General features: G+C 34.7%; 1 protein-coding gene across 38 annotated transcripts in view; it reads left to right on the top strand.

Moving 5' to 3' along the window:
• The window catches only part of CAMK2D (calcium/calmodulin dependent protein kinase II delta), a 318,650-nt gene that overhangs the window by 221,462 nt on the left and 83,408 nt on the right, over positions 1–13,780 (top strand). For all 38 annotated transcript variants that reach the window (XM_032146242.2, XM_058436690.1, XM_032146219.2 and 35 more), the window contains exons 7-8: positions 5,099–5,201; positions 11,220–11,303. In XM_032146242.2, coding sequence (XP_032002133.1) covers positions 5,099–5,201; positions 11,220–11,303 — 187 coding nt within the window. The remainder of the gene's footprint in view (positions 1–5,098; positions 5,202–11,219; positions 11,304–13,780) is intronic.

The raw sequence follows: 13,780 nt of genomic DNA, 5'->3' as shown, positions 1-13,780 counted from the left end.
TTTCACCGTGTTATCCAGGATGGTCTTGATCTCCTGACCTCGTGATCCGCCCGTCTTGGCCTCCCAAAGTGCTGGGATTACAAGCATGAGCCACCACACCCGGCCAGTAAATTCTTGTTAACCATGGGTAGTAGATATATCAACCTGTGAAATTTATATTTTGGATAATTATAAAATCACAAGTATTATACTTTTCTCAGAGCCATGTTTAGATAAAAGTTTAAGGAACACCTCATCTGTGTATGTATATTTAGATATTTTTGAAACAAAGTATGTATTTGATAAATTTAATAATTCATTTAGCCATTCCAGTATTTCTTTATTGAGTGCCTAGTGTTTGTTAGGCAGTGGAGAAGCTGTGGGTAATTGGCACTCTCCCACTGCAGTTAGTTACACTCTGGTTCTTTCAGTCTACCCAGCAGTGTGTGCTGATAATGCGGAAGTAAATGAATAAACAGGAATGGAATACAGAAGGATTCTTATGAACTTGCTCATATATGCATAGCAATAGAAAGAGAACTTCCTAATTGCAAACTTACAGCACATACATCTGCTAGAAACTCCTTGTGCTAAGTACATGAATTCAGGCATTAATTCCACACAAAAATAAAAGCTAAAATCCCTTGTACCATGTATACAAAAGAGACAAGTGAGCTTGACATTCAAACTTTTCAATTCATGCAAAACTAAAAAAAAAAAAAAATAGTTTATTTTGGGGAGCTTCATTCGCACCTTCTTTGGCAAAAGATAAGTGACAGAAAACACACCAAGCAGAGGATGGTTTTCTGTTAAAAGAATGAGATTCTCCAATAGAGGAAAGAAATTTTAAAAGACAATTTTTAGTCCTTAAAAATAATATCCAAAGGAATGTAAGAATTAAATAATATAGGATAATAAAATTAGTAATTTGCTCTTTTTATAATATTCAAAAATTTAAAAAGAAGTAAAACACACATGATTTTACATATATATTTCTAATGGTTGAGTCTTTTAGATGGCACATCTTTTAGATGTGCAGAAATAAAAGCCTGATATGGTTAATGCTAAAGGCTATTGCCTTTGCCAAATCAATTTATTAATAAAGATTATGATAATTGGTGAAGCAAGGTTAAAACTACGTTTTTTTCATAAGTTTTGGGTATGGGTAGTAAGTATTTTTGAGTACTTCAAATTCTTCTAAAAACGTCTACTGAATGGACTACCTTTTAAAAATAACTTTTTATATAATTGGTGGAGTTTCTTTAGTATCACGTCTTTAAAAGGAAGGAATTAGAAAATCTAGCTTCAGGTCTCGGCTTCATCTTTTTGGGCCTCCTACCTCATGTAGAAACTGAAAGGTTTGAGTTATTTTATCTCCCAAGTCTCTTCCAGCTCTGAAAGTGATTCCATCAACCTGCCTATGTACTTTGAGGCATTTGAACAGTTTCAAGAAAACTTTGAACCATGTTGAAAGAAGTTGCCATTGTATTCATATGAAAGTACAGAACAAAACTTGCAAGCAGTTGCTGCTCATTACAGCTGATATGCTATAAATGGTTGTTGACACTGAGACCAGATGTCATGGAAAATCCTGCATCATTAGGAAACAATGGGGGTGGGGAAGGAACCTATGTGTAAGAATGTCTGTGCACTCTATTTAAAAACCAACCTAGAAAGGGATTGCATTATAAGAATCTAAGGATCCTCTCAATATATAAAGAGTAACATAATAGATTGCATTAAGTTGGCATCATTAAAAAAGACATTCCTCAAGTTACAAATATTAAATGTTCTGCACATTGAAATGACCAGCTGCACTGGAATGTAGCAGCTAATCACTAATGTGTATGTTGTCACCACAGAGGACAGAGCTCCTATGATAAAATTCAGTGTGATTTTATTATTTCATAGAAACTGTTGTGAGATATAATTTAGTACCCTTATAATGTTCATTTGAGAGATTAAGGAACTAATTAATTAGGTCCAGGCATTTGTGAGTTGCCCAAGTCCACATAGGTAATAACAGTTAGGGCTAGGACATGAACCCAGATCTTCATATTCTTTCTAGATCATCACCTGCCTGTTTCTCTTACAGTGCTGTGGTCCATAGCTAGCTACATTAGAATACCTGGGTTTCTGATCTCACCTGTCTGATTCGTGTTAGAAAATAGAAAATCAATATAGTGGAATAGTAGCAAATAATTGTGTAGTGGTGGTCCTTTCTAAGGAGCTAATCATTAATTAGGGGAGAAATACTACCCTTTCAGCTTGGGTAAACTATATTTGCAAATTATGTTCCTTTCTGTAGGCATTCAGAATTTAAACTAACCTTGCCAACAAAATTTTGTAGTAGAATATATTTTTAACTTGGAAGCTATATGAGTGGTAGTAATTCAGGAAAATTAGAATAAATGTGCTTGTCCTGATTAAAATGTTGCTTTAGAAAGTCTTAGTGATTAAGCCTCCCACACAATCACAGAACGTGATAGGAGGATTATTCAAACTGATATATACCAGAGTTATATAGAAATCAAACTTGTGTGATTATTTTTAATGTTTCATTGGAGCTGCCCTTTAAAGCAATCTTGTGATGAAATATTAAAAAGTGAATAATCCCTTAAACTCATCATCCTAAATTTTTTAGTTTTCATTATATAATTTCATTTTAGATCCTAAATTTTAGTAATCATCATAATTTTTAAATTTTCATTATATGATTCTGTATTTTAGGTTTGCCTAAAGATATACATAAACATGAAATAATGTTAGTCTCTTAATTGTTACATCTACACAGTCACCTTCAAATAACCCTGCCTTTTCTTGTACATAACTGCAGCTGAACAGTCTTCATGAGTATAAGGTGCAACTCTGGTCCAGATGGATTTGCTATTTTCTGGATGACTCACAAAGGCCCTACAGTGAGGTCTTCATTAGTTATGAGTATTTGCCCCGGTCATTCAGAGGATATGCATGATAAAATTCTAAGATGTTCCATTTCTTCTGAATCGGCAGATACTTGGTGCTTGAGGCATAACGCACACAGCCCTGCCCAACAGCTTTTTCATTTAGTGATAAGAGTGAAAACACACTCAATTTTTTAAAAGATGATTTACCAGTTACGCTGACAGTTGCTCAACAAACTTATCACCTGACTTCAAACACCTAAAATGTGATTTCTAAAGTGACTGAAACTCTTTTTTTGAATGAGTCTGTGGTTGACAAATTAGGACAGATGTGTATTAACAGAAATCTCTGACATACCTGTGCTTTTGAAAGTGAAGAAAGAATTAGAATCAACCATTGCTTACAGTTTGATGAGCTTTTTCTAAGTTAATTATTCCATGAATTAATAGTTGGAACTTAACTTCTTGATCAAATTAGGAAATGCATGAATGTAGTAGACCATAAATTTTCGTTGCAAAAATAAAACGTCAAATTAAAATAATTTAACATGAGTAGATACTATAGTATATTGATAAAGTTCCAAATAATTTCAAATGTTAGGTTTTACTAAAAGTCATTTCAGCATAAAAGCCTTTTATATTCTTGAGATATCTTTATCCCATACTCCAAATTAAATTATGTATTTAGTGTTGAGGTGGTTAAAAATCCCTATCAGCCCCACAAAATTAGAAAAGTTTTCTCACATTTACCAGTCGTCATAATAGCGATGAATCTGATGGCAGTGAGCAACAATAGCCTGAAGAAGTCTGGTACTTGATTAAAACTTACTCGCCAACACTCTAATTTCTTGTAGATTTAACCTAATTTATTCCAAGTTCTGGTTATGGGTCTTTGCTAATTTGCATGGCTGGCTTAATTAATAAATTAGATACTGGTTTAGGCTGTGTTTACACAAGGTTAAAACAACCAACAGAATTGACTAATTCAGTGGGAAAAATTTAGCCAATTTGATTTTTACAGCATGACATTACTTGTTTATTAACATATAAACAAAATGAATTTGACTGAATTTTTAGATTTTCTGACAATCGTTTTGGCATTCGTAGAGTCCATTATTTCCCAACTTTTTTCAGTCTGAGACACACCTCTAAATTTGCTGAGTTTTGTCCCCAAATAGGAGGACTTTGAACCACTCTCCCATATACATTCCAACCCAATATATTTATCGAGTTTGGGGTTGTATATCCTTAATTGTACATATTAATCAGCCTCCTTTTCCTGACCATCTTCATTTCTTAAAATCCACAAAGGCGATTCATGGAAATTGAAGACTGTTCCCTGGTGCTTATTTTCAAAGTACTAATGTGTCTTGATGCATTGGTTGGGAAACAGTGGTATAGACACAGCCTTATTCCAAGACTGAGTTATCAGCCCTTGCATAATGATAAGTACCCAAGAAAATAAAAATATATCTTTCTCATAGTACTCTGAGATGGAAAAATAAATATATAAGTAATGCTCTGAATCACACTTTGAAGAAATGTAAATTATGTTTTAAAAGCTGGCTTATAAGGAAAAAAAAGCTGACTATAACATTTGGCAAATAGTAGTATACTCTTTCTGCCTTTAAGAATAAACAGATTCTTAAAGACAGCAATTTTAATACATAATTCAGAGTAAGTCTCCAAAATTTGTACCAAAATTGTTTGGAAACATTGAGGAATCAAAATCACTACATTTGGGTCCAAACTCTTGAAGTTAACTAGGATTTAATTTGCACAGTTTCATTTGCCAAATGTCTGTAGATTGGTCCAACTCTTGTTATTATTTTGCCAAGTTTCCTTCTGCTGAAAATGTCTGCTCTGTTAGGCTTCTAAGTCAATGCCCATGGCCAAGTCCGAATCCTGAGCAGTCCTTGGAAACATGTGAGCAGGTCAAGACAGGTGCTCTCATTCATTTGATCCCTCCCCAAGTGTATTCTCTCTTCTACCCAGTATCTCTCTAGGACAGTTATGCATCTGTCTGAAGCCTGCACACATGATAATATTTAATCATTTTCTAACTGTATTTTCCCTGGGATTTAGGAATGGCAGTCTCCAGGAAAGATGACAGTGCATGAATTTTTTTCCCCCTAATCCTGTAAAATGTTGTTAGTTTTGAATAGTCGCTTAAAATAGGTTCTCACTTCAGTCTCTTTTTTTCTTTCTAAATAAAGCCTGAGAATTTGCTTTTAGCTAGCAAATCCAAGGGAGCAGCTGTGAAATTGGCAGACTTTGGCTTAGCCATAGAAGTTCAAGGGGACCAGCAGGCGTGGTTTGGTGAGTAGAGAGAGCCCTCTCCTTCATGCTACCTGTAGTCTTCTGGCTTCTGACTTCTGGCTCCTAATCTCACTTCCTAGTGAAAATAAAACGGAAAATTTCATCCTAATAACAATTTGACTAATTTTTAGATATTGTGCCTTTATAAGCATTTAATTTTGTTGACATAAAAGGGTATATAATCTAGAAATAATTTAAGGGAAAATATTAATGGGAGAACAAGAAGACATACACTTTTTTTCTCAAAGGATGATTGAGAAAGTACATTATTTAGTAAGCATTAATTAGAGGATTACAACATTCAAAGAGTACTTTTTTTATTTGAAAGAAAGTTGATCGTTTGCATACAACCTCATATGATGCCAAAAACTGCTGTGTAAATAGTAGATGCTCAAGAAACACAGGATATTTCACATATAATACTTTATGATTTGAAGATTGTTTAAAAATTATGAAGCATATATTTATGTGTATATTTCACCTTAGTTATTTTATGTCTTCAACATGCCAGTTTCCTCTCAAAAATTCTGATAATTTAGAAATTTTTGTATGATGAAATTTCTGCTTCTTTACAATTAAGGAAGAAATTAAATAAATTTAAATTATAGTATTTCTAACCAGACTTATGTTTTGTTTCAGTATTCAGCCTGAATAAATTATTGCTCATTAATTTTCATATGCCTCTCTCTGCCATTTTCCAATATCCAACCCACTTCTCATGTAGAGTTCCAAAAATATAACCTCTCCCCAAGCCTGTCTTGTCTTCTGACTTTCGGTGTGTTGAGGTTAGATAATTTTTTTTACTGCCCTTCATTTCTGATTTATTTTCCTCTGAGAAACAACAAATAGAGGACAAAAACATGCTATTTCTTTGTTTTATATGCAAATGCTTTTCTGTATCCCTAATGTACACATCTCCCAAGATGTACATATGACTCCCAGGATTCACCACATCTCCCTTTTCTGTCCCAGCTGTTACTGGGAGTGGAGGGTGTGCCAAGCCTTCCTGGCAGCCTAATGCAGGACCTCAGTTCCTGCTGCCTGTCCTTTTTCAGTAGTACCTGACAGTTATGCTTGTTTGAAGTCTTTCCCATGTTTAATATTACCTTTTACATTGTCTTTTTACCCTCCAATCCCAGATGAATTTAATACCTCCAAACTTGTCATTCTGTTTATAATATTTTAACTTTTTAATAAGCTTGTACCCATTAACTGCAAACTGAAAGAAGGTAGGACCTAGATTAGGTCTGTAAATTAGAGATTCAGATGATCTTTGTATCCTGGAAAAGAGTACAATTAACACAGAAAGAATATATTGTAACAGGAGTTAAGGGTTGAACAGGAAGTAGTGGGGCTATCACAGAGATGGGCAAATCAAATACTAGAGATACATAAATTAAGTAGGAAGTCCTGACCCTGGAGGAGCTGAGGCTTTTGTATCTACAACTATTTACCATTCAGGGTGGAAGTATCTCAACATAGGAATGTATGAGGTGCTGTGGGAACACAAGACAGGAAGTACGAAAACCTGCCTCTGGAGAGAGGTTCAATAATTGCCTTAACACCTATGGTTGCCTAAAAGATGAATGGGACTTTGTTCACCGTCATGCAAGGAGATTAAGGCATTCCAGACAGAGAGATCTGCACATGGAAAGGCTCAGAGGCATGAAACTATTTTTTCCATTACAGTAAAACACGAAGTTTGATAAAACTAAAGTATACTTGAGTGAGTAGTAGTTAATGAGGCAGGAAATGATTTTATGTTTTTTTGAAGGGTTTGGATTTCACCTTAGAGATTTTGGGATCTGGTGAAACATTTTTAGAAGAGAGGGACATACCTAGGTGTATGTTGTTTAATAATGATTCCAGTAGAAGTATAGAAGATGATTTAAGGATAGTTAATCTAAAAGCAAGGACCCAGTTAGTCTAAAACAATCGTTCAAATTATGCATGATGATAGCTTTGACTAGGGAGGGTGTAGGAGCAAGCAAGTTCCAAATAACCTACAGATCAGACAGGAAGTATGAACTCTATGGGAATCTGTTTAGGAAACATGAAAGTCCCAGACATTGGGTTCAAAGACAGGACCCGAGTCCTGTGTAGGGCAAAGCAGGACCCCACTTCATGAGAAACTTGGGGTATGAGGCAGAATACAAAAATGGGAACTTAGGCCCAGGGACATAATTGCCAGAAATTGGTAAAGGTGATGGTAGGATATCAGGAATAAGACAAGCCTTTGTTATCAGGTCTGAGGCTCAAATTAACATCAGCAGCTATGCTTGATGATTTCAAGAATGTTGGAATCAAGCTCCTTAAATCTCTTCTGTTTTTGAGCTTAATGTTTTATCTCCTCTGCTATGACACATATAGTTTGAGAACAGGGCTATGTGTAGTAGAAAAAATTTTACTTTTTGAATCAGAATATATGAATTTATATCTTGGCTCTGATTCTTAACAACTGTATGATATTGAGCAAGTCACTTGAAATCTGTAAGGTCACTGTCCTCTTTGTAAATGAGATAATAAACACTTCTTCACAGGACTGTTATCAGATTGAGTGAAACAGTCCATAGAAACTTGAGTGAGCTATAAAGGATGTTCAATACGTTTTCAAAATTGTCTTGGTGTGAAACAATGACATAGTTCTTTGCATATTCAGTGAAAGTTGTTTAGTGAATCAGTGAGTAGAAGACTGAATATCAGGTCAGTAAAAGCAATAGCATCCAAATAAAAGTACATAGATTTTCAAATTGTTATTGATTTCTAAAAACAAGCTGGTCCCAAAGAAGCAGTAACAGCTCAGCAATAAAATTTCCACTTCATCAGCATGGCGCTGTCAGCCATTAAGTTACTGTTAAGGTACCTGTTAGAGTAATAACTTTTAAAAGAAACAACATCTTAAGTTCTAAGGAAATTCAATATTTCAGAAGTATAGAAAAACAGAGTGTCTAAACTTGGGAGAATATACTTCTTTTTTCTCTTTCTTTTTCTTGTCTCAAGTTCAAGCAAATCTTCATGGTAATCTGAGGAAAAAGGAGACATGTGGTGTTCTACGTTTCTTTCAGATGAGCTGCCAGATATATTTTAAGTATTACGAGTAAAGGCATGTTTTAATAATGAATGACCTGTTTTGATGTTCATTCATTATGATCTGCCATTATAGTCCCATATATTTTTACTGATTAATTTTATCTTTCAAAATGTAATATCAGTGTTTATGGAGGAAAAGCTTTGTTATTTTAATTTTGATAAAGAGCAGGACTCTTTCTTCATTATGTGAAATACCAGAGCTTCAGGCTTTTACATAATTTTATTTTAATAAATATACAAGGTCCATTACAAAGAAGAAAAAAACATAGTATGTATACAAAACAACATAATAGATAATACAAAGCATTATGGAAGCTGTTTATTGTGGTTTTTTTAATTATCATTTTTCAAGTCCAAACTTGTTTGTTTTTTCCCATATTTACTTTTCATTTTCTTGAAAGTCTGGTCTGTTGGAATACTAGCCAAAAATGGTAGAAGTAAACACCCTGTCACTATACTTGATAAGATGGCTAGAAAATTTACCAAAAAGAAGTATTCAAATATATTCTGTTTCTCTTATGGAACTGGACGTGATATTTGCAATACATTTCTAGCATTTTTTTGCTGCTAGAAAAAAAAAAGATAATTACCAAGATCTCGGTTCATGGAAGAATTACTTTGCTTGGTTGCTGTTATGTCTCTTTTTTATGATATTAAGGTTCTTTTTATGCCAGTATGTTACAATGGATACATTTTCAACAGTCAGTAATTCTCTTTTCTCTTTGTGTTACCTATTTTGGTTTTCTTATTGGTTTTTCAAAGTAAGAAACATATGCTATCCCTAAAAAAGGCAAGCTCTCATTACTTTTTCTATTGATGGCATGTAGTATGATAATCCTAGATTCTTGCAAGTTTAATTTCCCACAAAGAAGGTCTTATCTATTTTACCCCCCATATGTCTGTATTTATGAGGTCACATTGTACAGTACATTGTTTCCTAACGTCCATGCATTTAGATATATGCTTCAATATTCTTGGGGTAAGGACCCCATTGACTGCTCAAATGATGGTTGTAACTACATAAGAATGAGCATGCTGGTGTTCTCTTAGAATTTTAGTCTCCAGAAGAGGTTTGTAATAATTTACATTTTAAATGATCTTTTCATTTCTTACTCACATAGTAACTTACTTCCCTATCTTAGGGAAGCTTAGGAGAGGTATTGTTAACATTTCCTACTTCTGGCCATGTATTATAAGTTATCAAAATCATACATTATTAAAGTTTACTGATTTGGACAGAAGAGTACCGATTGTATATAAAAGAGTCATTGAAATTCAGGGTGAGAAGGGATCACCGAGAACTGTAGGTAACTAAGGAGCGCTCTAAGATGGAAATAACTTAGAGCCACTCTCTGTTAGAAAACAGGTAGAGAAAAAATATTGAGGATTCAAGGAACAGAAAAAGTAGTATCAAGGGTGACAATGAGAAGACCATTTTTAAAAGACCTTAAAGAGCTTAGTCAGGTCGAGGGCTCAGAAGGAGAATGAAATCATGTTGATTGAATGAAGGGTAGCCAGGTGATAAAGGATCTGAAAGTACACACTAAGAACATTGGATTTAATCTGGACATTAGCATCGATTTCTCATTGGAGTCTCATTGCCTGTCCACTCTAGAGGAGTTGGAGAAGGATGGTGAGAGTGGAGGGGACATAAGCGCTGGCAAGCTCTTTAAAACAATTGTGTCCATCTCTACCTTGGAATTCACAGAGTGCATATCACTCCTTGAGGAAATCTTCAAGCTTTAGGCAGTGGAACCACCATTATTGCTCAGTAATTCTCTGTACCTCACAACTACCAACCAAATATTTATTTCAAGTCAAGTTTGAGGTACAGGTGGATTACCCAGGGTCCATTTGCAGCTTAAATTACAACATACAGGTCTTTTCTTGGAATCCCTTCTCATTGTCTATCCAATCTTCCTCCAAAACAAACAGAAAAAGAAGAATAGTAATAGAAAAGAAAAAAGATTGAGTGCAATTTTTCCTCATTTTCTTTTTTGTTCAGAGAAGTAACTGTTGTCTTTTAATACCTCTTTGCATGTTGTTTGTACTTAATAAGTATAAATTTGTCACAGAAATGAGGGGGGAAAAGTTTCTTTCTTGGACACTTTGCATTTCAATAAGTATACGGTGTGTTTCATCAGTGATCTGTGGTTGGAGAAATTCCATTATATATACTTTTTAAAAGATTTTTTAGTTTATTTATGCTTTTAAAGAAAACTTCCAAATGAGGATAGTTGTTTTTAGTATGTTTCAAGTAAACATTTTTATTTTTAAAAACTGTTATTTTCAGAAATAAATATTTTACTCTAGATTCTAGCTATAAATTGTTTCTAAGTGTAACTTATTGAATTCTATACCAATATGTATAATATGAAGTTTTCTTTCCCCATCTAGTTTTTACCACATCCCTTCTTAAGTCGAATGTCTAGTTGATACTTGTTCAATAGTGATTCATCTGAATATTCCTGCATCTTCTCTTTAGTTGCCAGTTACAAGTACATACTGATTATTTAATAGTACACAGTGAGCTCTGTGATATATTTTGGACTTATATCTTCTCCTGGTGAGTTCTTCTCCATATTTCTTTTCAGGTATAGTTTTAACTCCCATATACATAAAGGACAGTAAGAATTGCTAACCAAAAGTGGCCTTAAGTGTACACAGTGACTTTGCAGCATAGTAGATTGGCCTTCATATCTGGAAAAAAAGATGTATTTTTTTTCAAATGAGTTACACGGCAGGGCATACTAGTGTTGATATTTCTATAAAGAGAAAGTCTACACTATTTATTGCTCTGAGAATCTTGTTGTATTTTGAAAAACATATAATCAGATAAAGAAGCCCCCGAAATTTTTCTTTCTTAGTTTCCCATTTCATATTGTTTTGTCAAATCAACTGTGACTCATTAACATCTCTCTTCCCTAGGTTTTGCTGGCACACCTGGATATCTTTCTCCAGAAGTTTTACGTAAAGATCCTTATGGAAAGCCAGTGGATATGTGGGCATGTGGTAAGCAATTATATTTTGAAGCAAATTTTATGATATGCTAGTGTCTTAGTCCATTTGGTCTGCTATAACAATCTGTCATAGACCAAGTGGGTTAAATAACAAAAATGTATTTCTTATTTATTTATTTATTTGTTTTGATATGGAGTCTTGTTCTGTCACCCAGGCTGGAGTGCAGTGGTACAATCCCAGCTCACTGCAACCTCTGCGTCCCAGGTTTAAGCAATTCTCCTGCCTCAGCCTCCTGAGTTGCTGGGATTACAGGCGCGCAACCATGCATGGCTAATTTATGTATTTCTAGTAGAGACAGGGTTTCGCCATGATGGCCAGGCTGGTCTTGAACTCCTGCCTCAAGTGATCCACCTGCCTCAGCCTCTCAAAGTGCTGGGATTACAGGTGTGAGCCAGCATGCCTGGCCACAAAAATTTATTTCTCACAGTTGTGAAGGCTGGGAAATTCAAAATCAAGGTGCCAGCAGATTCGGCGTCTGGTGAGGGCCTGCTTTTAGTTTTGTAGAGCGTTATCCTCTCTTTGTGTCTTCACATGGCAGAAAGAGAGAGGGGGCTCCCAGGGTCTCTTTTATAAGAGCGTTAATCCCATTCATGAGGCCTCCATCCTACCAAAGACCTCACTTTCCTTCCTTTCATCATATTAGGAGTTAGGATTTTAACACATGCATTTTATGAGGGACACAAATATTGTCTATAACAACCACAATTTTTATAATTTAAAATACAAGTTGAACATCCCTAATCAAAAAATATGAAATTTAAAATGCTTCCAAAATCCAAAACGTTTTGAGTGCCAACATGATTGCCGCCATGTGGAAAATTCTGCACCTGACCTCATGTGATGGGTTACAGTCAGACACAGTCCAAACTTTATCTTATGCAAAAAATTATTTAAAATATTTCATAAAATTACCTTCAGGCTATGTGTTTAGATGTGTATAAAACATAAATGAATTTCATGTTTAGACTTGGGTCTCATCCCCAAGATACCTCATTATGTATGTATAAATACTACAAAATCTGAAAAAATCCAAAATCTGAAACATTTCTGGTCCTTAACATTTTGGATAAGGGATACTCACCCTGTAATATCTTTTAAATTTGAAGTTGATATTCTCTAGTGATCAACTTAGAGTAGAAGTTCTCAAACCTCAGTCTACAACAAGATTACATGGACAGCTGTTTAAAGGACAGATTGCTGTGTTTCTGATTCAGTATATCTAGGATAGAAACTTTTACCTTTTTAACAAACTCTCAGGTGATGCTAATTCTGCTGTTTTCTGGAACACTTTGATAACAGGGATGTGGAGCATTGCTCCTAGTGGTTATATATTTATGCTGCTGTCTTCTCAATGGATCCAACCAGTACTTCCAATAAATATTATGTTTGCCCGTGATACTTGGCAGAGTTTAAGAGTGAACTAGTAAATATTGGAAAATAATGAAATTGACCATCCTGTGGGGACAAAAGTCTGATTTAGGCCTCTATCAGCCAACTCAAATCAAAAACAGTATCCTATGCAGGCCCAAAGACATATAATGGGGAGGATTTTCACCCACAGTTTTTATAATGGAATTTTTATGTTTCAACATATGCTTTGAATATGTGAAAGACTGAAAGAATACTGCAACATTACCCTACTAAGATTATCAACATAATCACCTAAATTCCTGATACTATGTCATTGCTACCAGCCTACAAGTAGATACCTAACTATCATAGTTTGGCTTTAGTGTGCTGCAGACAGATTTCAGTGCCTTTGGTGTTTGTCAGCAAGCTTGGAAAAAGTTGATTTAAAAAACTTTACTTGATTCTGAAAATAATTTTTTAGACTTGTTTTAGTTTAAAAAGTTAATAAATGCATCATCACTACTTTATAGTGATAGGCTATTCCTCACTATATTTCTTGTCAGTTTTACCTCTTTGGTGACAACTTGATGTTTGATCTTAAACTGATTGAATCTTGGGCTTTCAGAGTTACCTCCATGCCTGGGAAGGCAGTGGTAAAATAGGGCACTATATTTATAGTCTCAACCCCTGGGGTTCAGTCTTTACTTTTTACCTACTAACCCAGTCTCTTTAATATATCTGAGTTAGTTTCTTTACCTGTAAAATAGGAATATGTTACCCTCATTGAATTGTAGGAGGGTCAAATGCAGTGCACTTTAAAGGAAGACAATTGACAATTGCTACTTAATTAATGGGTAAGGTCTTAGGAATGCCCCAAGCTCTGTCTTCCTGCTGTCTACCTGAGAGTATCTTCTAAGCATGAACTCTAAGGCATGAGCTCTAAAATGCCTTGAATTAGAGCATTGTCACAAAATATCTTTGTTCAAATCTAAATGTTAATGGAAGATATCTCAGATATTTTCCTTGCAATAAATCAGCTCCTAGCATACATAGATCTGTTTCTGCTGATGAATTTAAAAAGCAACAGAGTGGCCTGAGACTCAGGCAGACACAGGCAG

This window comes from Hylobates moloch, unplaced genomic scaffold, assembly GCF_009828535.3.
Source record: "Hylobates moloch isolate HMO894 unplaced genomic scaffold, HMol_V3 SCAFFOLD_3, whole genome shotgun sequence".
NCBI lineage: Eukaryota > Metazoa > Chordata > Mammalia > Primates > Hylobatidae > Hylobates > Hylobates moloch.
Note: the sequence above shows the minus strand (reverse complement) of the source record. Positions and strands in the feature narration are given on the sequence as shown.